Source organism: Eubalaena glacialis, chromosome 18 (assembly GCF_028564815.1).
Source record: "Eubalaena glacialis isolate mEubGla1 chromosome 18, mEubGla1.1.hap2.+ XY, whole genome shotgun sequence".
Taxonomy (NCBI): domain Eukaryota; kingdom Metazoa; phylum Chordata; class Mammalia; order Artiodactyla; family Balaenidae; genus Eubalaena; species Eubalaena glacialis.
Window position 1 is genome coordinate 35,861,202 of NC_083733.1, and position 26,954 is coordinate 35,888,155.

At 39.4% G+C, this 26,954-nt stretch overlaps 1 protein-coding gene across 2 annotated transcripts; it reads left to right on the forward strand.

The window, feature by feature from the left end:
- Positions 1 to 263: 263 nt before the first annotated feature.
- Positions 264 to 25,365, forward strand: SIAH1 (siah E3 ubiquitin protein ligase 1). Of its 2 annotated transcripts, none has more exons than XM_061174275.1 (2): positions 264 to 512; positions 23,417 to 25,365. In XM_061174275.1, the coding sequence occupies exon 2, from the start codon at positions 23,419 to 23,421 to the stop codon at positions 24,265 to 24,267; it is 849 nt and encodes a 282-aa protein (XP_061030258.1). In that variant the 5' UTR covers positions 264 to 512; positions 23,417 to 23,418; the 3' UTR covers positions 24,268 to 25,365. The 2 variants fall into 2 exon arrangements, with proteins under 2 accessions (XP_061030258.1, XP_061030257.1); XM_061174274.1 differs by lacking the exon at positions 264 to 512 and adding an exon at positions 20,472 to 21,076.
- The last annotated feature ends 1,589 nt before the right edge of the window (positions 25,366 to 26,954 follow it).

Genomic DNA, 26,954 nt, shown 5'->3' on the forward strand with positions numbered 1-26,954 from the left:
CCTGACGCGGCAGGCGAGCGCCCGCTCCTCCCCGGGAGAGGACGGTTGCGGGCAAGAGCGCGATATGCCAGCGTTTGTGGCTCGCGAGGTGTTCAATCACAGCAACAGTAGCCGAGGAGCCCGGGCTCTAACCGCCACCCTCGGATGCTTGCAAAAGTCTCAGCCTGCCGCGCGAGAGCCTCAGCGCCGGCGCGCCCGCGGGAAGCCCCGCCCTCTCTGGGCCGCCGGCGCGCGGGGCCGCGCCTCCTCATGGCGGCCGCCGCAGTGTGTGGTATTTAGCGGGAGCGCGCGGCGGGCTCGAGGACGCGCGAAACGGCAGCGGCGGCCAGGGGGGAACCGGGGCGGCCGTTGCGGGGCGCGCTCTCGAGCGGCGGCGGCGGCGGCCCAGGGTGTCCCGTCGGTGTCGGCACGGGGAAGAGGCGGTGGCGCTGCCCGCGGTGGCGGGGGTTGGCGGCGGCGACGGAGCGCGTTTGAGCCACGACCGGGGTCCGAGGCGCGCTCTCCGCCCACAGGTAAGTGGGTCCCGGCCTGGAGGGAGGAGCTGGCCGCGAGGGGCTCTGCGGGAGGAGAACTCCCAGGCCCGGTAATGGCGGCGGGCGGGAAGGGCGGCCGGACCGGGTCGCACCGCCCGGGCGGGGGCGCGGGCAGCCCCCGGCGCCGGGCGCCTTTGTCTCGGCCGGAGCCCGGCTGCCCGGCCGCCGGGCCGAGCGCCGCCCCCCGCCCCCCGCCCCTCCCCTCCCCTGCCCGGCCCTTCCCCGCGCCGCGAGCCGGCTCGCCCCCGCCCCCGGCGCCCCGGGCCCCGCAGGCCCGCGCCGGGGGTCTGCCCCGAGCGGCCGGGCGAGGGCGGGGAAGGGCCTCCTCGCCGCCCGGCCCGGCCCCCGCGCGCCCGGGAGGCGGGCCCGGCCGGGGGAGGCGCCCGGCGCGCCCTGCGCCCGGGTGCCGGTCTTTGTTGTGAGGGGTCCCGGGGTGTGCGGCCAACATGGCGGAGGTCAGCTGAGTGCGGGCAGTGGCCAGCCCTTCCCTCCAGCCCCTCCCCGCACCGGCCCGGGGGCAGGACCGGGCGACTCGGCCGTCCTTGGCCTCCCCTGCCTGCCCCCGACCCCGGGAGCGGCCGTCCCCGACTGTGCTGCGTTCTTCCTCCCGCTCCGGCCCGAGCCTTCATTGTGCGGTGGGAAGAATGCAGCCTCCTCCCTTGTTTATGTCGTTAGAGAGGAGATCGCGTGAACGGCTTGCCAGGGAAGCTCCAGCTTTTTATTGTAAACGTTGCTTTTCCTAGGCTTCATTTGTCGAGTAGTTTGGGGGCCTTTCTCGACTCTCCCATATTTATAATTTAGGAATGTGGATAATCTGGGCCACAGCGTTGCGTAGGTTTTTCTTTTCCTGGGCCTGGAAAGATTCAGAATTTGTTTGCTCTGACATCTAGAGAAGTCCAATTTGTGTGTTTGGAAAATCAGATGGTGTAGCTGATTTGTCAAAGTCGTAGAAGCCATGAGCACGGATATAGGACAGTGATCGGACTGACGGTTTCTAGCAGTTGAACATTTACCATTTCTTGATAAGGGGCTGTCAAGGGTAAATTTTTAACTCTCTGCATCAGTTTAACGTTGGGAGCACGACTCTGAAGTCAGACTGCCTGCTTTGGTTCCAGCCCTGCCCCACCGGTTTGTGACCTTGGGCAAGATGCTTAACCTCTGTGCCTCATTTTCCTTATCTGCAAAATAGGGGGTAATGACTGTACCTACCTCGTAGGACTGTTGGGAGAATTGATGAGATGATAGTAGGCGAAGGGCTTAGGGCTTAGAGCTTAGAGCAGTGGCAGGCCCATGGTTAAGTGCTCAGTAAATGTTTACTGCTAAGGCTGTTGTTTAATCACTAAATTTGTGAGATTATCTTGGCATGTTGGATATGTTGGAACTGCATAGGCCAGAATATGTGAAATTACATTACAAATCATTAGTGCTTGGGTTTTTCTTTTAGTGCATTTTGTTAGTTCTTAAACATGAAAACAAGAGGTTTAGGTGGTAAATGTCCAGGCATTTGGAGATGATGGCATTGGGAAATTTCTATAGTAAGACATTTGGGTAGGTCCTGTGTGGTCTGGAATTTAAAAAATGAAATTCATGGGTCAGTTTGCTTTTGAGGACTTAACTAACTTGGAAGAGTGAAACAGTGAGTCTCTTTGAGTGTTAGGTGTCTGTGGTGTCACCATCTATTTTGGACATTACTGAAGAGCAGAGTGTAGTATGGTGATAAATGTAATGGTCTGGTAATTTTATCAGGCAGATATTGGCTCAAATTGGGGAGGAGAGGATTTTGGTTAGCTGTTAGGAGAACTTCGTGACAAGTAGATTTTGACCTAAAGAGGAGTATATGAATTATGTAATTTTTTGTTCTGGAAATTAAAGATACAGATTTTTGTGATCTGGAATAATTAGTTGCAACCCTGAAGTTGGCTTTGCCAAAGTATTTTCTTTAGATATATTATAGAATTGCTTTACATGACCCCTCTTGACACCTTTCCGGCATAATTTAGTAACATTTAATAATATTTTAAGCTGAAGTATAATTGATAGATATGGAACTTTTCAGGATAAGTATTACACAAACTACAAATTCAGAAATTTAATTCAATTTAGTGTAATGTGTTCTCCCTCTAAGCTTTGGGAAATTCTTACAAAATGGTTGTAGAGCAATATTCTTTAATATCTGTAATTAAAAAGAATATTAGGCTACAATTAATTGGAGTTACAAAGGAAATATCTAGCTATGGCAACAATGACATAATGTGAAGAATAGGATTTTATTTTCAGCTTATACAGTGTTTTGAAAACAGGTCTTACATAAGGACGGTAACAAAGTAAGTTTAGTAACTTTGCAAAGCAGCCACTTAAAACTGTATTTTAAAGCAGTTGATTTACTTGATTTCTAGAGACTGAAGGTTTTTCTTGGCTTAAGAGATCTGTTACACACTTTCAGTTATAATTATGGAATGTCCATACACACCTTATAAAAATGTTTAAATTTTGGTTATTTTTGGTCTAGACCTCATTACAAACAAAATCAATATGTGAAAACCTCAGACTTCCTACCCTTCCTCCCCCCCCCCCAAAAAAAACCAGCAACTGGGTATAAATTTTTCCTCTCTAAAAATCATCCTTAATGGTTTCTTTTATTTATTTTATTTTTTAAATTTATTTTTTAAAGGTCAAGTCTTTTATTTATTTATGGCTGCTTTGAGTCTTCACTGCTGTGCGCGGGCTTTCTTTAGTTGTGGCGAGCGGGGGCTTCTCTTGTTGCGGAGCACAGGCTCTAGGCGTGCGGGCTTCAGTAGTTGTGGCATGCGGGCTCAGTAGTTGTGGCTAGCGGGCTCTAGAGCGCAGGCTCAGTAGTTGTGACCCACGGGCTTAGTTGATCCGCAGCATGTGGGATCTTCCTGGACCAGGGCTTAAACCTTTGTCCACTGCATTAGCATGCAGATTCTTAACCACTGCGCTACCAGGGAAGTCCAGTGGTTTCTTTTAAATAGAGATTTTTCTAATGCATTTTGAATCATTTGGTTTTCCATGGCTATAGTTACTAGAGTTTCTGCTGCAAAAGGGCAGGGATTGTGGTTTTTTATTCCTATATCCTCAGTGCCTAACACTCAGTACAGACTTGTTTCCTGACCTACTACTTTTGTATTCTTATGACACTCAGATTTCTTTGCTGTGAACCTTAGACCCATGTATTCTCTTGCTCACAGATCATTTTTTTTTTTAATGACTGTTTTTTAGAGGAGTTTTAGGTTCACAGCAAAGTTGAACAGAAGGTTCAGAGATTTCCCATATACTCTGCCCCACTCCTGCATAACCTCCTCCATTATCAACATCTTCCATCAGAGTGATACATTTGTTACAATTCATGTATCTACACTGACACATTCTCACCCATAGGTTATGGTTTACGTTATGGTGCACTCTTGGTGTTGTGTATTATGAATTTTGACAAATGTATAATGATACGTACCCACCATTATAGTATCACACAGAATAGTTTTCACTGCCCTAAAAATCCTCTGTGGTCTACCTATTCATCCCTCTCTCTTTCCTAACGTCTGGCAAGCACTAATCTTTTTACTGTCTCCATAGTTTTGTCCTTTCCAGAGTGTTATGTAATTGGAATCATACAGTATGTACTCTTTTCACACTGGCTGCTTTCAGCTAGTCATATGCATTTAAGTTTCCTCCATGTCTTTTCATAGCTTGATAGCTCAGTTCTTTTTAGCGCTGAGTATTATTCCATTGTCGGGGTGTACCAATTTGTTTATCTACTCACCTACCAGAGGACATCTTAGTTGCTGCCACGTTTTGGCAGTTATGAATAAAGCTGCTATAAACATCTGTGTGCAGGTTTTTGTGTGGACATAAGTTTTCAGCTCCTTTGGGTAAATACCGAGGAGTATGATTGCTGGATCTTATGGAAAGAATATATTTAATTTTGTAATAAACTGCCAAACTGCCTTTCAAGTGGCTGTACCATTTTGCATTCCCACCAGCAATGAATGAGAGTTCCCGTTGCTCCATATGCCCACCAGCGTTTGGTGTTGTCAGTGTTCTGGATTTTGCCATTCTAAAAGGTGTGTGGTGGTACCTTATTTTTGTTTTAATTTGTATTTCCCTGATGACAAATGATGTGGAGCACCTTTTCATATGCTCTTTTGCCATCTGTATATCTGATGAGGCGAGGTGTCTGTTAAGGTCTTTTGCTCATTTTTTAATTGGCATGTTCGCTTTCTTGTTGAGTTTTAAGAGTTCTGTGCTGTATTTTGGATAATAGTCGTTTATCAGATATGTCTTTTGCAAACATTTTCTCCCAGTCTGTGGTTTGTCTTCTCATTCTTTTGACTGTGTCTTTCCCTGCATGTCATTTTCCACTTTCACGTACCAAGGTACTTCAAATTTATGTGTCTAAAACTAAAACCTTTGTTTCCAACCATCCAAGGCTCTCATCCTCTGTATCCAGTGAGTCATAGAGCCCTGATTTTTCTACTGTCTGGTTATCTCAAATCTGGTGTTGCTTCTGTCTCTCACTCATTTGCACATGTACATTCAGTCCTTCTCTTTTACTTTCTAAGTGTCTATCTGCTTTTGGTCTCTGCCTCCTCCTTTCAGTTTTTCCCACTGCCGTTTAAGGGAGCTTTCTAACATAGGTGACTTAAGGCCTTCAGTTTAAAGTCCCAAGTTCCTTGACATAGATAGTAAGTACACAGACCCTTCTGGAGCTGGCTTTTGTTACTTTCCTGTCATTTTCAACTGTGTACTTGCAAGTGCCTGTGTGCACCATATTTTGTCTTCCAACTAAGCTCTGTAATCTCAGCCTAGACATCACTTAGCTGAGGCACTCTTCCTGGATCCCCCACCTTGAATTGGATGTCATCTTTCCGTGTTCCCATAGCACTTTCTGCTTGGCCCTACTACAACCATATCCCCCTGAACTATAATTTTTCTCTACTACTTTGCTTCCCCAGATATAGACTGCAGTCTCTATGAGGACTTTGCCTTTATCACCCTTGTTGGTCTAGAGTTTAGCACTGTTGCTGGCGTGTAGTTGGTGCTCAGTAAATATTTATTGAATGATTGATACCTTCGCAGTGTTCAATTATGCTCTTCTAGCCTTATCCTCCAGCATTTCTTCTTTGCCATATCTGGTTAAACTGGATTCTTTTTGTTTCTTGAACATTCACCATACTTAAACACCTCTGTGCCTTTGCTCATGATAGTACTTAATCTCTCAAATGTCTGTGCTACTTTGGGCACATGACTTAACCTCTCCAAGCCTTAGTTTCCACTAGCATGTGAACAGCTATTAAGCATATTGCTGCTCCTTGCTCTGTGTCCTAAAGCTAGAGTAGCAGTGTAGCTGAGTGGTTAAGAGCCAGATCTGGATGTGTCTCTTGCCTCTATCACTTACTAGTGTGTTTATGACTTTAAGCTCAATAAGAGCAGGGACACTGCCTAAAAGCAGGGACACTTGCATTTAAAAGCACATTACTTAACACAGAGAAAGTGCTTAAATAATTTAAAAAATTAGTTATTTAATTTCTCTATTACCACTTATATTCTAGTAAGGGAAAAAAGAATTACAAATTGTGATATGTACTATAAAGGAGTAAAGAGTAATGGTGGGAGGGAGACTTGCTGTGAGAAGTGGTGATATTCAAGCTACCTTAAAAGGATAAGGAGCTAGTCCTTTGAAGGAGAGAAAGGAGAACATCTCAGGTTGAAGGAGCAGCAGAGGTAAAGGCCCTGAGGCAGGAATGAACATGGACTGTTCCAGGAAATGAGAGAAGAGAGTGTTTCTGGAGCAAATGGATGAGGGGGAGAGATAGGCAAGGATCAGATCCTGCAGAGTCATGGTAAGGAATGTGAATTTAAGTGTACTGAGAAATCATCAAAAGGTTTTAATTAAAGTAGTAACATAATCTGCTTTTAACTTTTAAGATTGCCTTAGCTGTTTGGAGAATATTTGGCTAGAAGGCCATTTCTTTGATCAGGAAGTACCATAGTTGATTATAACCTGGATTAAGGTGGTGGCTGTGAAGATGAAGAGAAGTGGATGGATTTGAGATGTATTTTGGGGACAGAATTAACAGGGCTTGTTGATGGATTAGATATGAGAGGTGAGGGAAGGAAGAAATTAGGTTGTTTCTGGCTTGAGCAACTGTGTGGATCATGGTGCTATTTACCAAGAATGGAAAAACTAGAGGGGGCGGGGGGTCGTGGTACAGATAGCAATAAAACTCAAACAATGGAAGGATAGCAAATAAACTTAAAGTTCTGATATGTTGGATTTAAGATATCTATGAGACATCCAGAATGATCCAGTGAGGTAGAAGGAATATCACAGAAGCCAGATGGGAGATAGTAGAGCGTGTTCGGGTGTTAGGGAATGGTCCAGTAGAAAAAGAGGGAGAGATTGATGTGAGAAAGGAATAATAGGAGTGTGAAGTCTGAGAAGGTGACAGGACACTGCCCAAGGGCCTGGGTCACTTCTTCCATTCTAAGGGGAGGAAAGGAAGTGGTAAGTCAGCATTTGATGGCTTCTGTTGTATTTTCTGAACGAAATATGGGTGAAGCCATCGGTTGAGTATTTATAGTTAGTGATTACTGTACTATGGCGGGTTAAAGACATAGTAGAGAGAGATATATTGAGAAACTGAGCAGAGGGGAGGAGAGAAGAGGTTCTGTGATGTGTTACCAGCTATGACACCTGATACTTATTGTTCTCAGGAGATTCTAGAATACCTAGAGCAATAGTATTACTTTTTTTCCCCCCAATGTAAACTTTTTTGATGAAGTATAGGTTAACTACATATAGAAAAGTGCTCAAATATTAAGGATACAGCTTGATGCATTTTCACACACTATCATGACCAGCTCCCATGTGTCCTGTTACTTTTATTTTGATTTTTGGGGGGGGGGTGTGTGTGTGTAAATCTTCAGGAACTCTAGGCTGAATGATACATCAGTAGATAATACAGTCCATTTGGGGGTCAGTTTATTCTCTCGGTTTGAGCCACAGTGACTAAAATGATATTAGCAAAGATCTTTTATTAGGTTTGAGGTTGCCCAGTCATGTTGAACTTACTTGTGGCTTTTGTTTTTGTTTATTTTGAATAGTAGGGGGTTGGGAGCACATGGAACTAGAAAGAGAAGTGGAGGAAAAATCTTTGGAGAACTAATCTATATTTATAAAGCAGGTATTGCCAGTGAGAAATAGTCTTTTAGAAAATTAGAAAAATTTAATGCCAGTCTTGAATTTTATAGGAAGTATTATACTGTACTTGTTATTATTGTCATGTTGACAGGCTTAGGTAGTAATGGTTGATACAGTGAAATTAAGTGTACTGTACACTAAATTTTTTACTTCAATTTTTGGTTTAAATGAAGTAATCTAATTGTTAAAAACTTGCTTTTTTCCCCCTTTGTGTTTTACCTTTTAGCTCCTTTGAACTCAGCTAAAGTTGAGTTGTGGTTTTTTTGTTTGTTTTTGTTTTTGTTTTGTCAGGGTCCCTGATTTAGCTTTGTTAGGGACAGCTTCGGATATCTTGTTAATACAGATAGTTTTGAGATAATTTCTGTAGACTGTGTTCTTTTGATTTTGCTTGGAGAGGTGAGCAGATAAATTTTGTCTTAGAATTAACTTTTAAAATGCTAAATTTAGGTATTTTTTATAAGTATAAACTAAAATATATGTATACATATTTGAAATATGTGGGTTTTAAAAAATGTGAATAAGCTGTTTTTTAAATAATTTTTTCCCTATAAGTATTCATTTGAGGCATTTTAAGAAAAAAACTAAGAAAAAAAAATGCAGTAGGCAAAATCAACTCTTGATCTCTCAGTGTTTAAATTTGTGTATGAAGTCACTAGCAATTCGTTAGCAGCAAAGTGTGGGGGACACAAAATATGCACTAAAATTTAATTATTAATCACCAAAGTAATATAAATATGTTTTATGGAACATTTGAGAAATGCATACAGAAATGCAGCCCCCACTTTCCTCATGATCGTTCATAATGTGATAATTGAAAAGTAACCATTGTAGACATTTTGGTGTAGTTTCTAGTCTATGTGTGTTCCACATTTTTTTGAGACAGCCATAGACATTTTAAAGTCCGTTTCTTTGATCTGACTTAAATCCTTGTAGATATTTTCCCATTAATGATTACCACTTGTCAGTAACTATACATGTTTGAACTGCATAATTGCACATGATGAAGTTTGTGCTTAGAGTCTGTACCCTTCTGTTCTTGATATTTTGTGTACTTGTAGTTAAGTGGTCCCATCTCTTCTCTGTGATTTCTGGTTCTAAACTTGACCTCCTTTTTCCCTTCTCTAAACCCTTACCTTAAGTCTTTAAACCACATTCTGCAATTCAGATGCCCTTCTAGTTTCTTTTCTGTCCCATTACATGGTATGTACACACATGAGTACATATATAAAAATAGACAGCTATGTCAATGTCCATATTTACTTAATTCTTTTTTTCTCTTTTAACATAAATGGGATTGTAATATATCCTGTGGGGTTTTTTTTCTCCACCTGTTTAAACAGTTTGATTCTTATATGTTAGTAGGTATGAGTATCTTTTTTAAAAGAAAAAAAAGGCAGCATTGTGTTCTGTTGTATGGACCATAATTTAATCACTTTCTTAAGCTAGGGCTGTTTTCAGTTTATTTGCTCTTACAAACAGGATTGCTGTAGGCATCCATATATATACACCTTTGCCAATGTGTAAATCGTTGGATAGACTCTTGGAAGAGAAACTACTGGGTCAAAGAGTATACAAACTTTATATTTTGAAACAAACTGCCAAACCTTATTAGAAGCCTTCACAGTGGACATTTCCAACAGTGTAGGAAAGTCTGTTTCTGCACATCTTATGTAATACTTGGAATCAAATCTTTGAAAACAAATTTATAATTTTTTAAGTAACGCATGCAGTTTGTGACAGTTCTCATATCAAGTTTTTGAATTTCTTTCTCTTTTAGTCTGAAGAGTTTTACATGCACAATAATTAAAAATCAAATATTTCACTAGGCTTATTTTTTAAAGAAAAACTCCCTGCCCCTACTCCTCTCCAGGATCTAGGGGATGTAAATAATGTTTTGAAACCTTGCATCGTTATTCTGCCCTCAACACTTTTAGGATGATTTGGTTGGGCACAGAATTTCTAGAATGTTAATTAATCATTTTCTTTGTGGATTTTAAAAAGTATTGCTCTGTTGCATCTAGCTTTAGATATTAGTGCTCAAAAGTCCAAAGCTCTTTTGCCTTCTAATTTATTTATTCATCTATCAAATATTTCTTGAACCTGTACTGTGTGTCAGGCACTGTTTTAAATGTTTGGGACACATCATTGAACCAGACAGGTTCCCATTTTCCAGGTGGTGAGGCGGGGGGCTACAACAACAAACATAATAAATAAGTAAATTGTATAGCCTGATAGAAGGTCATACATTTTATTGACAACAACAGAGTAGAAATGGAGGAGGGGAAGGGAAGAGGAAGAGAGGTAGAATGGGCAAGGATTAGGAGGAGGGATCAGTGGGCACAGTGCTGGGCACTGTTTTAAATAGAGGGAACAGGGTAGGCCTCATTGAGAAGGTAATATACAAGCAAAGATTAGAAGAAGGTGAAAGAGTTAGTCATGTGGATATCCAGGAGAAAAGTATTTTAAGGCAGAGGCCCAAAGGAGCAACCTAGCCTTATGGAACAAGGAGGCTAGTACAGTGAGTGAGGGAGAAAGAGGTAGGAGATAAAGTCAAAAAGTAATGGGACACATCGTCATATTGTGTAGGGCCTTATAAGCTGTTGTAGGATTTATCTATTACCTGCACATGGGAGATTTTAATGGATTTTTTTGATTGCTGTGCTTGGAATCGGCGGGTGGGGTGGGAAACAAGGATGGAAGTAGGGAGACTGGTTAGAAGGATATTGCAGTAATTCAGTTGAGAGATAATGAGGCTTAGACTATATAATAGTAGTAGAGGTAGTGAGGAGTGGTTGGATTCTGGATATATTTTTCAAGGAGGTACAGTAAGATTTCCTGGTGGTTTTAGATACAAGATGTGTAGAGAAGAATCAAGGATGACATGAAGGCTTGAAGGCTTTTGGACTGAGAATCTGGAAGGATGGAGTTTCCATCAAGTGAGGGGAAGGCTATTGGTTGAGTAGTCTGGGAGAAGATAAGGAGTTCAGTTTTGGTCACCCCCCCTGTAGGAATGTCTAGGAGGGTGTACACATCTGGGGTTTAAGACACATCTGGAGGGTTTTTGTTTTTTAATCTGGACTGGATATAAAAATGTTGAAGTCCATGGCAATATCAGTGGAATTTTAAAAATACAAGAGTGAATGAGATCACCAAAGTGAAGAAAAGTGGGCCATGGACAACTCCCAAATTCAAGACTTTGGGGAGAAGAGCAGGAATCAATACCAGGCAGGAGCCAGTGATCTGATCAACTCTGTCAGATGTTGGTGACAGCTCAAAACTTACAAATTAAATACAAACAAAACTACAAAACCAGTAAAATTCAAATTACACTAATTTATGAAAGTATTGAATACTGCCTGCTAAATTGAAGTCTTGAAACAACATGAGTTATGGAATTGACTATTATGCTGTAAGTTCTTTTTGAGTTGAGCACACCAAAATTATCCCATATGTTGTGGTCACCACATGATGCATTTTCTTACCAATGTGTAAGTGCTTCAGTGAAAACCATGATGTCATTTGGGCTTCACTTCACACAAATGCATCATTTATATATTAGGTCCCCCTCTGTGTTTCTCTTTAGCCTCCCATAATTAGAGTACTGTAGTACCAACTTGGAGCTAGTGTGACCATAAATGTAAATAGGAACATTCAGTTACATGGCTAACAGGTGGATTCAGATGATTCAGAATGTGCAAATGCTGTTTTTTAGATTATTAAACACAGGAAAATAAAACAAAAAGTTTTGTAGAGAAATGTGGCACCCACCCTCAGAACAGAATCTTAGTTTGAGGAAAATTAAGAGTATAAGTTAATTCGTGTGTTATATCCTTATTTGAAATAACTAAAATGATTTGGTTAGAATTTCAGATGTGATGCTTATGAAGACACAGATTATAACTCTTTCAAAGGAATATAATTTCATTTGAATAAGGCTCCATGAATTTTTTAATATGGCATTTCCCCCTATAAATTCCATTATTTTTCTGCAGTAGTAGTAAAGAGCTATCAATATCAGTGTATTGATATTAACATTTCTCTGGTGTGAATTTTTACCTCATTTCTTTAATTTCTTCATCTCAAGCAACGTGTTCTTTTCTGTTTAGCTTAGTATCACCAACTCTTCATAGGTTACTACCAATTTAGATATGCTTTAAATTTTTGTTCTCTGTATGTATGTGTGTATTTACTTACCATTATTTGTCAGGAAGAATGGGAAGATGAATGTTACAGTGCAGAACTGGGTACAAGATATTTTGAGGAAGATTTAAAAAGCATAGCTTAACATCAAGATGGAGCAAAAGAGCAAAGATCTACTGGCATGTGTGACAATTTTACACCCTGAGAGAATATAAAACATAATCAGGGTAGTGAACAGTTGTTTTCAAACTTGGACATGTAACTAAGTGAATAGTATTTGGCTGCTTTTATCTAGACACTGTGAGCCTTGGTTATATTGCAGTAGTGACTGTGTTGTAATCATGACCGACATGGTTTCAATAATTTCAAGTGAATTCCCAAAAATTCTATTTAGTGATATGTGGTAGGACATAAACTTGAGAGCCTATTTTTGACCCTCTTCCTGCTTCTTTTACTCTTTTTTTTTTTTTTTTTGGCCGCGCCATGTGGCATGTGGGATCTTAGTTCCCCAACCAGGGATTGAACCCACACCCTGTGCAGTGGAAGCGTGGAGTCTTAACCACTGGACTGCCAGGGAAGTCCCCTGCTTCTTTTATTTCTCTGCTCTTACCTCTCTTCTTGATTCTTTGCTTTGATTTAATGTCTAATGGTTTACTGACTGTTAGATTATACCACTTTGAAACAAAAAATTTCAAAAAGCAGCTACTTGCTATGACTAGAGTTTTAATTTAAAGAATTTAGGGAACTGTTTTTTTTTTTGGTCAATTTTTATAAACATTGAAGATTAGTTGGATGCTAAGTTGAATATTCTGTGCCAGAGTGAGATTATACATACTTTTTTTTAGAGTTATTTGAAAGAAAATAAGATTCAGGAAGGAAGCAGTCTGGCTCTGTTCTTATTACTTCTTAATTTTTCTGATCTTCAATTTCCTCATCAGCAAAATGGAGATACACCCTTCTTTATGAATCTTAAATAAAGTCTGTATATGAAGCTGCTGACATGAAGCCTTACAGGTTGGTAGATGCTCAGTTTGAAGCTTCTTTCATAGCAATCTCTGTTATCTTTATCATGTTTCAGACACAGTCCCAAGTTGAGGTTACGAAAATGAACACAGTACGTTGAAACAACAGTTTTCAGTAAAATCCCGTATAATATGGGTCTTTTTAATTTAGTGATTCCTTGCAGGGTTCCTAGTATGGCTCTGTAAACATCACTGAGTGTGTTGTTAATAATATACCAAATGTTCCCACATACTTGATCTTAGTTAAAGTCCAAAAATCTTGTTGTTAGTTTTATTGTTTCACAGATGAGCAACTTGAGACCCAGGATATTGTAGTTTTGCCCAATATCAAAATAATTAATATAGGTATATGCATAGGTATATTCTTAAGGTAGGTTACCAGTGGTGCATTACTAAAAAATGAAACTACTACCTAGGAATGAATGGGTTTATGGAACTGTGATGTCACAAACATGTTTTGAAAACTTAGAGAATTGGTATGAAAATATATTCAATTTTTTAGACTGTGTTTATGGTGATAAAATGATTTACTTCACCACATAGTGTTGTTATTACTTTTTAAAACAGACTTTATTTTTTAGAGCAGTTTTAGATTCACAGCAGAAGTGAACAGAAGATACAGAGATTTCTTGTATTCACCCTGCCCCATCATTATCACCCAAAGTCCATGGTTTACATTAATGGTTCTCTCTTAGTGCTATATATTATATGAGTTCTGACAAATGTATAATGATATGTACTCACAACTGTAGCATACAGGATAGTTTCACTGCCCTAAAAATCCTTTGTGATCCACCTATTCATCCCCTCCCTGCCCAGTCTCTGGCAAATACTGATCTTTTTACTGCCTCCATAGCTTTGCCTTTTCCAGAATGTCATATAGTTGGAATCATACAGTATGTAGCCTTTTCAGACTGGCTTCTTTCACTTAGCAGTATGTATTTAAGTTTTCTTCATATGTTTTTGTGGCTTGATAGCTCATTTTTTAAAATTTCTGTATTATATTCCATTGTATGAATGTATCACAGTTTACCTGTTCACTATAGGCAGACATCTTAGTTGCTGCCATGTCTTGGGAATTATGAGTAAAGCTGCTGTAAACATCTATGTGCAGGTTTTTGTGTGGACATAAGTTTTCACCTCCTTTGGGTAAATACCGGGGAGCATGATTGCTGGATCTTATGGTAAGAAAATGTTTAGTTTTGAATAAACTGTCAAACTGCCTTCCAAGTGGCTGTACTATTTTGCATTCCCACCAGCAATGAATGAGAGTTCCCGTTGCTCCACATGTCCACCAGCATTTGGTGTTGTCAGTGTTCTGGATTTTGCCATTCTAAAAGGTGTGTGGTGATACCTTATTTTTATTTTAATTTGCATTCCACTGATGACAAATGATGTGGAGCACCTTTTCATATGCTCCTTTGTCATCTGTATATCTGATGAGGTGAGGTGTCTGTTAAGGTCTTTTGCCCGTTTTTTAATTGGCATGTTCGTTTTCTTGTTGAGTTTTAAGAGTTCTGTGCTGTATTTTGGATAATGTAGTCCTTTATCAGATATGCCTTTTGCAAACATTTTCTCCCAATCTGTGGTTTGTCTTCGCATTCTCCTGACTGTTGGAGAGCAGACATTTTTACTTTTAATCAAGTCCAGCTTATCAATTGATTCTTTCCTGGTTCATGCCTTTGGTGTTTCTGAGAAGTCATTGCCAAACCCAGGGTCATCTAGATCTTCTCCTGTGTTGTTATCTTCTAGGAGTTTTATAGTTTTGTGTTTTACGTTTAGATCTGTGATCCATTTGAGTTAATTTTTGTGAAAGGTGTAAGATTTGTGTCTAGATTCCTTTTTTTTTTGCATGTGGATACTCAGCTGTTCCAGCACCATTTGTTGAATACTCTCTTTTCTTCATTGTGTTGCCTTTTGCTCCTTTGTCAAAGATAAGCATAGTGTGTTGTAAAATAGTGTTATTTAAAGTGAATTTTAAATCTTAGTTGTGAATTCACTCTGTTTAATATCAAGTAACAGATATATTCTACCTTAGGGGTCATCAGGGATGAGAGAGTTCTGGTTGTATACATGCTATTTCTTTTATTTGGAATCTTTCATACTGTTGTACTTGATTTATTCATTCCTTCCAGAAATATTTGAGTACCTGGTCTGGGCTGGGTACTGTCCTAGGTGCTGGAGATAGAAGCGTGCGCAAAATAAACAAGGTTTATTCTGATGAAGTTTATATTGTAGTACAGAGCTCTTGAACCAAAAGTTAGTGGTTCAGGGATCCTGGGAGTTCTCAAGACCCTTTGAGGGTCAAAACTTTTTTTCACAATAATGAGACATGAGAGTAAAGTGAGGTTCCCAGAGGCTACATGACATGTGGTATCTTCACAGATTAATTGCAGAAGCAGATATTAAATATCCAACAGTATTTTTTATTCCATCAGATATTAAAAAGATTTGCAGAAAATGTAAAACATAAACACTCTTCTCCCTATTATGGGAGATAGTTATTTTTCATAAACATTTAACATGTAATAGATTTTTACTTGTTATGTAGAAAATGTGATGGTAATTTTAACATAAATATTTTTAAAGTTCTTGGCTTGAATTTCTAATATTGTAAATATTAATACATATAAACCACATTGACAAAATGCTCTTTTGGGGTCCTCAATAATTTTTTAAAACTTTAAAGCAGTAAAGACGAATTTTTTCTTAAATGGCCGGATAGGTTTAAAAGGGCGTTAGGAGTCATAGGGTCAACTTTTCAACTCCACCCTTGAAAGCAGTCACAGATAATATGTAAATGAATGGGCTTAACTATGTTCCAGTAAAACTACTTACAAAAACAGGCAAGTGGTCTGTAGCTGTAGTTTGCCAGTTACTGGTGTAAAGGGTTCCTGGTACCAAAAAAGTTTGAGAATTGCTGTTATCAGTGAAAAGCTGGTATTGTGGAGAGAGAGACGGGCAAAAGACAGACAATAAGTAAGTTATTTAGCAAGAGAATTTCATATGGCAAGAGATAATATGAAGACAGTAAGAAGGGTCATCTGGCCTAGAAATAAAGTGATCAGGAAAGGCCCCTCTAAGGAGCTGACTTAAGGTAACTCTTATTTGTTCAGGTTTTCAGGTTTTAGCTCCCCTCTTTTTTTTTTTTTAATCTCTCCTGGCTACATTGGGATCTCTCTTGTGTTGGGAGGGAAAGCAAGACAGTTGAATCTTATTAAACTTAAATTCAGAAAAGGTTAATTTTTCAAGTTGAATTAGAAAATATCCAAAGCGTATCTGCTTTGAAAGGATCTAGGAAATTATAACATATTGCCCAGATTAGAACATTGACCTACTTTATACGACATCTAGCAAGTTAACTTCTCTGTATCATTTTTCTCTTCTGAAAATGAGAGAGTTGGTTAAGATCTTTTCCAAGTCTAAAATTTTTCATAATGTCTGTTTGCCTAGGATGCCATTTGTCACCCCTTCTAAGTCCTCCTCGATCAGATAGCTCCAACTTCCTTTTTTTTTTTTTTCTTAAACTAGTTCTGTGATCTGAAATATTTACTTTATTTTGAAATCTATTTTCCTGTCTATAATGCAGGGGGTAAATGCTTAACCTGGAAGCTCATTGAGGACAATACCTGGTACATAAGTATGCTTATTAATAAATATTTGGGGCAGCTGTTTTAGTGAGAATGGAGGAAAGTCCCTCCTCTGCCTCAGTATTTAACTTGGTGACCCTGGAACCATTTAGGTTATAGCAGTAAGAATGAAACCAACCAACAGTGAAGCTCCAATGAGGGACATGAAAACTTTAATAGAGAGGTTAAGGAAGTACAAGAGCAATGCAGTATGAATTTATGTGGCCATTCCAACTTCAGGGAAAGGAAGGGGACGTAGCCGTTCCTGCCATCAAACTCTTTGTTCCCTTGTTGGAGATTGAGGGTATCTACATAATTAAATGCTTTAGCATATCAAGAGATAGGTAACTTTAGCAAAACCAAATTTATGAATTAGAACTTAATGAGTTCTCTTGGAATGCAGTGCAAAACAAAGATTGGAATTATGAGAAAAAAATATATAAGTGACTTGAAGATAGATCCAGGAGAGTCAGTATCAGAATTACGCGAAGGGAAGAACTGAGTAATGGTAAGAGTCAAAGAACAATTAGAAGAAAGGTCCACAAAGGTAAAAGACTTGAGTCTTGGGATTGAAAATACTCACCTGGTGTTTGGCAAGTGCTGATGGCATATATCTAGATGTTTTGATGAAAATTTCTTCCAAAGGTAAGAGTCTTAGAAGCCACCTGTCAGGGTAGAAAAGGTTACCTGCAAATGAATGAGAATGAAAATGACATTAGATTTTTCATCTACATAGTTACATGTCAGAAGACAGCAGAATTTATGTAGTTCTAGGGGTAAAGGGTGTGAACTAGAATTCTAAGCTTGTTGCAAGAGCTTCAGATTGTTAAGACTGAGACTTAATTGCTTACATGCCCTTCCTGAAAACTTTTTTGAGGTACTATGGCCATACCAAAAAATGAATCATAATTAAGGATTCAAGGGGAAGAAAAAGATGGGTATTTGTCTTATGATATAGTTGTGAGAAATGAAATCAGAATGGTTGCAGTTAGGTTTAAATGATTGTTTTGACAAAAGTTTTGAAGTTTAGTACAGTCTTTATCCTGGCAGGTGGGAAAGGGAAAGTTTCACTATTAGCACATCAAATGACCTGCCTTGTTTTGGGAGATGTTAATACTTTCATTCTTGATGTTAATGTAGATTCAATGTGAAATAAAAATAATAAGGATAATAGCTAGTAAAATAAAATTAGGATGTAGAATCATGCTTTCCAATAGGACTTTCTGCAGTGACGGGATATGGTGATACAATTTTGCATTCCCACCAGCAGAGTATGAGAGTTCCATCTCTTAGATGTGTCACAGGCATCTCACTTCTACTTTGCATTTCATCCATTATTACAGTTTGGTATCTAGCATAGTGCCTGATGGGTTCTGGTTAAGTATATGTTGTTTTTTACCAGGTGTAGAAGCCTCAAAATACAGTGTTAGGCATTAAAAAGCAAATGTACTTTGCTTTACACTTTTAAGTTATGGTTTGCATTTTCCTCTCCGTTTACTGTCATCACCTTTGTTCAGACTTCTGGTTTTCCAGGTCTTCTATCAGGCCTTTTGTCCTGGGCTTTCCCCACTTCAGATCATCACTCTTACTGGACACATAACTCTGATTCTGTGGCTACAACGTCTTCTGAATTATCTTCAGGAAAATAGAGCTTTTAGGAAAATACTTTGTATAATTTTTTAAAATTCCCATTACTTTGGTGCAGTTCTGGAAACTAAAAATAGATTGCTTAACTTTTTTTCTTGGCATTATGGTTTTATAACAAAGTTTGATTTTTAACTTTTGGCATTTTAAGCTGTTGAATTTTTAAGGAGACTTGCCTTAGTTTTAATTTCGTCTGAGGTGGACAAACCATTAGGATGTGGCCATCTTTGAGGGGGGCCATTATTAGCAGGCCACAGTAGCATTAGTAAACTGCAAGAAAATGAAAAGCACAACATTGTTGTATATTCATTTTAATCAGAGAAATTCTTCATCAGTCATTTATAATTTATAATAGGAAACAAAGGTTCCCCCATGAAATTGAGAATAAAAGTTTGACTATTTACTTCTATCATAAGTTTGTGAATGTGGCAAAGCAATGGTTAAATGCTCTGAAATTACTAAGGCAACATTAAAGGCTGATTCTAAAATGTTTTTATCTAAATTAAAATCCGTTTAAACTTTATACCAAATAGGGCCTGAGATGTAGGCTTTACGTAGGTAGGTAATAGTGCACTCTTGGTAAATTTTGGATTTTTGCTAACTTTGGATTCTATGGGCTTGTCTTAGTGTAATGTAGTTTTTGTGAAATTTTCCCTCGTAAAACCAGTTTAAATAAATGTTTTACCTAGTGGAGAAATTCTACTATCTTGTGCTAAAAATTAGTTAAATGGCAGTTGATCTTTGGTATACATTTTTGATAACCTTACAAGCTAAAGGCATCTTTTAGAGTGTATATCTGGAACCCACAAGTTCTAGGTCTCTAACTAATTGATGACCTCAGGCAAAACAAGTTAACTTTTGGAATTGTGTGAGTACTTACATATTTTGGAATATGTACCACCTACGATATATATAACTTACCCATCTCCCTTAATCCAGACAAAAGCCATGCAAGGCTGGAAATATTGTCCCAGTTTTACAGCTGAGCGGGTGAAGACTGGGTTTGAATCCAAGTGTAGATGGCTCCAGAACACTTCCATTTTTACTGTCCTGACTCACTTATTGTGAGGTTTGTCCATAGATTAATGGTTTTCAGATAGTAAGGATCTGTACAGGTCCTTTGGAAGTTTGGGAGAAAATTTTTCTTTGGCTTGAGAAATCTGTCATCCCTTTTATTTGTTTTACACATTTAGACTCTCTTAATTCTGTTTGGAAAGAGTTTTTCCTGCCTAAAACATTTGAAGTCTCCTGCTCTAGAAACCTGAGACTTATCTGTTGAATAGAATGAATATGTATTAGAAAATAAAAACCTAGGTAATAGTAATTTATATTTGTCAGTGAAGAGACTGTATTTTCAATTATATTTCTATTCCTAAAGATTTCCTAATATCAAAATGAGGTTGAGGTGACTGAACACACTATTAATAGGGTGGGTAAGTGATTAGAGTTAAGATTTTATGCTGAAAATGGGCAATCTACAATTTGCAACATAGGGTTCACTCCCCACTACCAGCTCTTGCTGCCTTTAAAGGCTGCCCTAAGCATGATGTAATGACAGGTTAAACCTCTGAATGCCTGAGCTGACGCAATGCAAATCTGAGGCCCTGGACTTTATTGGGGCAAGGGTAATGCTTGTTTAAAAACAAAACAAGCTACTCTGTTTAATGAGGCCGTTTAAGATGGCTTTCCTAGAGTGGGAAGAGAATAAAATCTCAATTTGGAGGTTGAAGCAGGAGTTTAATATGGTTATGTGTGTTTACTACTCTCACTGCGAAGTCTTCTCGAAGGGAGAAAGGGGGAGCTTAAAACAAGGTGCGGTAAAAATGGGGAAGTGAGCTACAATTGAGGAAATAAGGTAGTTGACGCCCGATAAATAGTTATTGAACGAAGTAGGGAGAATGTTTTTACTGTATAAAAATCTAGCGTTCTCACGGTTAACCGGGAGAGTGTAGTGCAGAGAAGAGTGCTTGTCTGGCCACGGATTCCCATATATTCTGTGCAGATCTTGGGTTGAAACCGGCCGAAACCAACCGAAATTGCCGATATCTGACTGTTTGGGCCTACAGAAGCGGAGTGTTTCGACCTACTTGTAAGCTGGTGGAAATGCTGTGGCGTGCGCAGTGTCTCCAGGTTCTCGGGGATCTCGGGTTTAGCCCGGCTGGGTGGCTGGTGGGAGTCGCGCGCTGCGTGCTTTAGAGCCGCCCTAGGCTGAGTGGGGTGGAGCCTTAATCCCCGCCCCCGTGCGCCGCCCCGCCCTTCGCCCACAGAGGCAGCCGCCGCCCTGAGCACAGCGTTCCTGCGGCCGTCTGACGCTCTGCGTTGGAGCGGGCTCTCCCAGCTGCGGGCCGGACCCTGCAGTAGTAGCTCGAGCTGGCACCGAGAGCGCAATTCCTCGTCCGGTCGCCTCCACGCACCCTACAGTCCTGTCCTTCACCGAGCTGGCTGGAGCCTAGCCGATGAATTTGGGGAAGATAGACTTCCGAGACAGACAGACGAAGGTTTAGGGCCCAGCAGAGGACAGCTCGGCAATGGCTCCCATTTTTGGAGACGCAGGCGAATTTGAGCTCATGGGGAGGTGTGGTCGGCTCCTCTTGGGACAGGATGGGTGCTTCAGTTCTCTGCCTCTGTAGCCAGTGCTTCTGAGGAGTGAATGCAGTGTATGGAGCAGGGCACGTGCCTTCCCTTCTTGAAAACTTGACCCAGGACATGTTTAGGAACAAGAGGTGTCCAGGACGGCCCTCTGTTGCAAGTCGTCTTTGCTTCTGGGGGAAAGGCTATGAGCTGCCTGGCTTCTCATGACGGGGAAGCCTCCCTTACCTTTTCTGTACTCCTGGAGGGGCGTCTTGCTCACTTGTTTACCAGCATCTGGGACAAAGAAGAGAAAAGGTACTGACATTAAGAGACTGGGTTGCTTAAACTGTGAAATGGGAAAGTTTTGTGAGCCAGTGGAATCTAAATGGATCAGGGAATGGCTGCACCATAATTGAGCTGGCAGTGATGTTTCTTTTGATCAGCTGTAGTACTTTTCTCAATTTAAATCAAACTTCAGGTTATGTCATGACTCCTACGGAGTTGTCCAGACACTTGAGTCCTTGGCTTCTACTGCAGGGCTGTGTGTGGGTTGGGGCTCTTTCTCTGTTTGAAGATGGAGCTGGGTTCCACCTTCCAAGCTTTGGGAGGCTTTAGCAGCTGCTATCCTGTAATACTTCCATTCACAAGAAATAGAAGCCACATTTTGCTTGTTTTCACACTTTGAATAGAAATTTAAGTTGTGCTTTCTACAATGTTGGAAAAATAATGTACATTGTAACATGAGCCTGAACTATTGATGATAAATGTATAACTATTTTGCTTGGTCAAGGAATTAAAGCAGTAATACTTTTCTTGCTTAATAGTTACATTATATTGAATACAAACTGAGTTTGCTGCCTCTCGATGTGTGACTAGCTGTTTTGGTTTAGTGATTTGAAAGGCATTGGTGGCTTAGATTATTTTGTGCCCAGGGAACCACTTCCCAGTTATTATGTTGCTCTCTGAAATGAGCAGCATAAAATGGACCATGAAATGAACATACAGCACGCATACAGGACATTCTGGCAATGCTAATAAGCCCATTGTTTTACTAGTGACCTAAAACAAAGTGCATGGGTCATGATATGCACAGAGAATCTCCTCAGGGGAAACTGGGTTATGGCAGAGTTCCTTTACAGTGCTTTTGTTGGGCTGGAATCCCGGGGTTATAGAGGGCTTCAGTGATGAGAGTTGATTCCTGTTGTCCTAAATCCATGTGATGAGCCACATTATGATAGAATTCTGTGGTACTTTTGTTTCCCCTTGTACTTTAGAATATACCTTTAGTGACAGGGGAATTGATCTGTTTGTTTTGGGTTTTTTTTGTTTTTCTTTCACTCTCAGTCCCCATTTAAGGTGTCTATCCTTGAGCAATCTATGAGTAATAGAAGCCAAATTGCATTTATGTGGTCACATTGATAACAGCATTTTTTCAAAGTTAAATTCTTTCCAACAATAACAAGTACAATTGAGAAAACATTAAATTTGAGGAGTTAAATTTTAATTTTGTAGAAATATGGCTTATGGTTATTGGGAGTACTCTTAGGACATCAGTAGACTGATTTTTTTGTCACCCCCAAGAAAGCGGCCCACTATATCCTAGCAAAGGTAGATTCCTGGGAAAAGGTGGCTTGTTTTATCTTTCATTTAGCTTAACAAGTTAGTTAATATTGTTGATCATTTCTTCCAGATGGCATTTATTTCTTAAATAATGTTTATCACTGTACTGATGAATGCTTCAGCAACACTGGTGAACTCTAGGGTACAACGAGTTCTTTACCTGTTGGCTCTATCCCTCACCCCCAATGTTGTGTGAGTCTCTCTGATGCTTTTTATCTTTATTCTTTATCTTTTCCTGACTCTCTTTCTGCTTTGCAAATTATACCTGATTTATATTGTAGAATGGAAGTAGAATAGAATGGTTTACTTTCTTTGAATACCAGACTCAAATCTTTTATTTGAGGATGGCCCTCCATTTCTCCTCCATACTTCCTCACTTTTGAAGGGGGTACAGATCAGTAGGAAACAAGGTTAATACTAGCTGGTGTTAACATTCCATGGAGACGGATGATGGAATGGCAGTAGACCCTTCCCCTTGTAATCCCTTCCCTTCCCCCAATACACCTCTAGAGCAGATAACTGTTCACCATTAGGAGGAGTTAATCATAGTGCCCTGGTGATACTTTGGATCACGTATAACTCACTGGAGCTATCAACAGCTGACTTAAGAATGAGGAAGAAATAGAATGAGTAGGGCAGTTGAACAGAGAGGAAGGTGATCCAGGCAAAACTGATTGCATTGAACTTAAACTACTTGTACAGTGTTCCTTAGTTGTTTATGGTCCAGTTTCTATTTTAGCATTTATTACATACAGTCCATCCAAGGATGATTTTTTTAACATTTTTTTAGAGAAAAGGAATTCTAAATGTGCTCTGGAACATTTTGAAAAAAGATTTTATCCAGTGTACAATGCACATATTTCGTGTAATTTATGTTTTTTTAAACCCTATTTTCCTTTATTCTTTTGCTTACAGTAAATTTTGCATGAAACTTAAGTATTTCTGGCATGTAAACATTATTTATATAAAACAAGTTATAGTTGTAATTATTTTTCTCCTGCCTCCTTTTATTTTTATTTATGTTTTTTATTACAGAAATGAGCCGTCAGACTGCAACAGCATTACCTACTGGAACCTCAAAGTGTACACCATCCCAGAGGGTACCTGCCCTGACTGGCACAACTGCGTCCAACAATGACTTGGCGAGTCTTTTTGAGTGTCCGGTCTGCTTTGACTATGTGTTACCACCCATTCTTCAGTGTCAGAGTGGCCATCTTGTTTGTAGCAACTGTCGCCCAAAGCTCACATGTTGTCCAACTTGCCGGGGCCCGTTGGGATCCATTCGCAACTTGGCTATGGAGAAGGTGGCCAATTCAGTACTTTTCCCTTGTAAATATGCCTCTTCTGGATGTGAAATAACTCTGCCACACACAGAAAAAGCAGACCACGAAGAGCTCTGTGAGTTTAGGCCTTATTCCTGTCCGTGCCCTGGTGCTTCCTGTAAATGGCAAGGCTCTTTGGATGCTGTAATGCCGCATCTGATGCATCAGCATAAGTCTATTACAACCCTACAGGGAGAGGATATAGTTTTCCTTGCTACAGACATTAATCTTCCTGGTGCTGTTGACTGGGTGATGATGCAGTCCTGTTTTGGCTTTCACTTCATGTTAGTCTTGGAGAAACAGGAAAAATACGATGGTCACCAGCAATTCTTTGCAATTGTACAGCTGATAGGAACACGCAAGCAAGCTGAAAATTTTGCTTATCGACTTGAGCTAAATGGTCATAGGCGACGATTGACTTGGGAAGCCACTCCTCGATCTATTCATGAGGGAATTGCAACAGCCATTATGAATAGTGACTGCCTAGTCTTTGACACCAGCATTGCACAGCTTTTTGCAGAAAATGGCAATTTAGGCATCAATGTAACTATTTCCATGTGTTGAAATGGCAATCAAACATTTTCTGGCCAGTGTTTAAAACCGTTGCATTCAATTTCACAGAGAATAAGGCACCTGTCTGCCTACCAACCAGAAGCTTTTGGTAGGTGGAAGCTAGACACATGAAGGTAAATAAAAGGAAAGGCTGTTAAATACAGGAAACAGTTGCATGTAGTAACACTAATATATTTAAAAATAAGTCAACAGTAAACCACTGAAAAAAAAATATATATATATACACCCAAGATGGGCATCTTTTGTATTAAGAAAGGAAGCATTGTAAAATAATTCTGAATTTGTGTTTGTTGTAGATTGAGTGTACTGTTAAAAAATATTGGGTTCTTGTTTTTTGTTTTTTTTTGTGTGTGTGTGTGCGTGCGTGAGTGTGTGTGTGTTTGGGTTTTTTTTCCTTTAACTGACAAGCCATGTTGAGTGGTCTTGGACCACTGCTTTTCCCCTATGTGAGTCAATACATAGTGCTGCTGTGTGTGTATATTTTTTTGTGTGTATTTGCTAATTTTTATTAATTCTAGTTTTTCATTAAATAAATTTGACTTTCTTTTCTGTAATTCAGGTTTTTCCTCACTTTTTTTTGTACCTTTTTAAAGTTAGTGTCTTTTTGATATGCATAATTGTTTATGGTAAAATTTATACATATGTGTTCAATACATATTTTCTTTTTCCCCCATTAATCAGTTCATTAGAAATATTTTAAATTCAACTATTTTGTGAAGATACGAGTTTCAGAAAGGAAAGGTAACATCGGAAGAATTATCAGAAGCTATTTAAAGCAGCTATAGAGTGATCTCTCTCTCTCTCTCTCGCTTTCTCTCTCTCTTTCTCTCTTTTCTCCAGTTGAGTCATACCTTCAAACTTATTCTTTGTAAGGTTAGGGAGTACTGATTTTTTTTTTTTTTTTTTAAATACTGGGAAAAAAAAATCAGGCTCTCCCCCTCCCCCCAAATATCTTGGACAAATCACATATGTTTAAAATTTGTTCTTGTATTTATTGGTTTTGCAAAAGAAGGCATCGTCTCACACAGTATTTGTAATTAAAAGCAAGTCATTTGTTTAAAAAAAAGAGGCAGTTTGCAAAAAAAATGTTTTTGGTCTTTTATAATTCTCATTAAAAGAATATCTGGCAAATTAAAAACTCTTACGTGTCTGCTTTAGCTCCAAGTTTGATTAAAATCCGAAGTTATTTTCCTGTTAAATTCTGTATTTTATAGCCAAAAGCAATATACTATGTACTTTGAATTTTGGTAGATAGAGATCTGTTCTAAAGTACAGTGAAAGAATGGGTATATGGTCTCTGTTTGGCCTACACAGAATCTTGTTTTTTCCTTACTCTTGCTTAGATTTTGATTCTCACAACTCTGTTAGGAGGCCAATTAGTTAAAATGCTGATCACTTTTCCCCCCTTTTTAACAACAAAAAAATGAGTATTTTATAGCCTCGTGGTTAAGAGCCTGGCTTCTGCAGCCAGACTTCAGGGACTACATGCCTATGCTAGCTGTAACTCACTAATCAGCTGTGTGATCTTGGGTTCCAGTTTACTAGTGAAAACTGAAATGAGGTTACTGAAATGAGGTTAATTATGGTAGCTACATCCAAGGGTTAAATGGGATGGATACAAGTTACCTAGGACAGTGCTCTGTACATAATAAGCTAACCCAACATGTTAGCTGCTTTTAGTATACCTGTAACTAGCACCGTATAGTTAACTGATGTGAGTTAGCCTGAAGCACCTAGCAAGATTCTGAAATTGCCTTCTGATTGGCCAGAGATCATTTTATTTTGTGTGGTTTTTATGGGTACCCTAAACATAGGAAGTCAGTTAAAAATAATTTGGACTTCCCCTTACCCCCCCACCAATTCTGGATAACAAAATTTACTTCTGTTAACCATTTTCAGGAAAGAAGGTTGTGTAGTTTCTTTCCTACATAAGCCTTATTTTTTGAATTGGTTATAACTTGTGCTTGTGTAGCCATTTTTGTGGTGAAAGGGAACGGGTCAACCACCAATGTATATATCCAGGTCTATTCCTCCTATTAGTATGTGTGTTTAGAAAAGCAGTTTTTCCTCCTCATTTAGTATACTGAATATTTTTGTGGAGGTATATCATTTGTATTTAAAATATTTTAAAATGTTTCTTTGATTATAAAACATTTCTTTGATATATGTGTTCAATATATAGACTTTGGCACACACAGTAGAGTCTGTAGTCTTACCCATTCAGAGACGACTACAAACATTTTCGTTTTTCTAGTTTTTTATGTGTATTTACATGTGTTTACGCACGTTTATTTTGAAATCATATAATTTGGGATTGTGTAACTATGTAACTCCTTCGCGCCCCTACACATAACATGATCATCTAAGCATTTAATAATCTTGGAAAAACATCATTTGGGGTAACTTTTGTGAAGATTGACTGTAGTTTTAGCCAGGTCCCCAGTGTTGGATATTTGCTTTGCCCAGTTTTTCCAGGTAAATTTTTTTGGCTGATTATAAATAGCCTGTGAACATTTCTATGTTTTCTGGTTATATTCTTCGGGTTCTTTTTTTTCTTTAAAGGTCTTGATACTTTTTTCATTGCTTTCTGGAGAGGTTTCAGTGGAAACGTATGGTAGTGGTGTGAAGGATTTTGCCTTTCATTGTAACCTCATGTTTTGCCAGTTTATGCCTAAGAG

Bases quoted from the DNA above. Each gene is read 5' to 3' on its own strand.
- SIAH1 (XM_061174274.1), top strand. From the start codon at position 20,986: ATGACGGGGAAGCCTCCCTTACCTTTTCTGTACTCCTGGAGGGGCGTC. The intron at 21,077-23,416 runs GTACTGACATTA...TTTTTATTACAG, and splicing joins TGGGACAAAGAAGAGAAAAG to AAATGAGCCGTCAGACTGCA.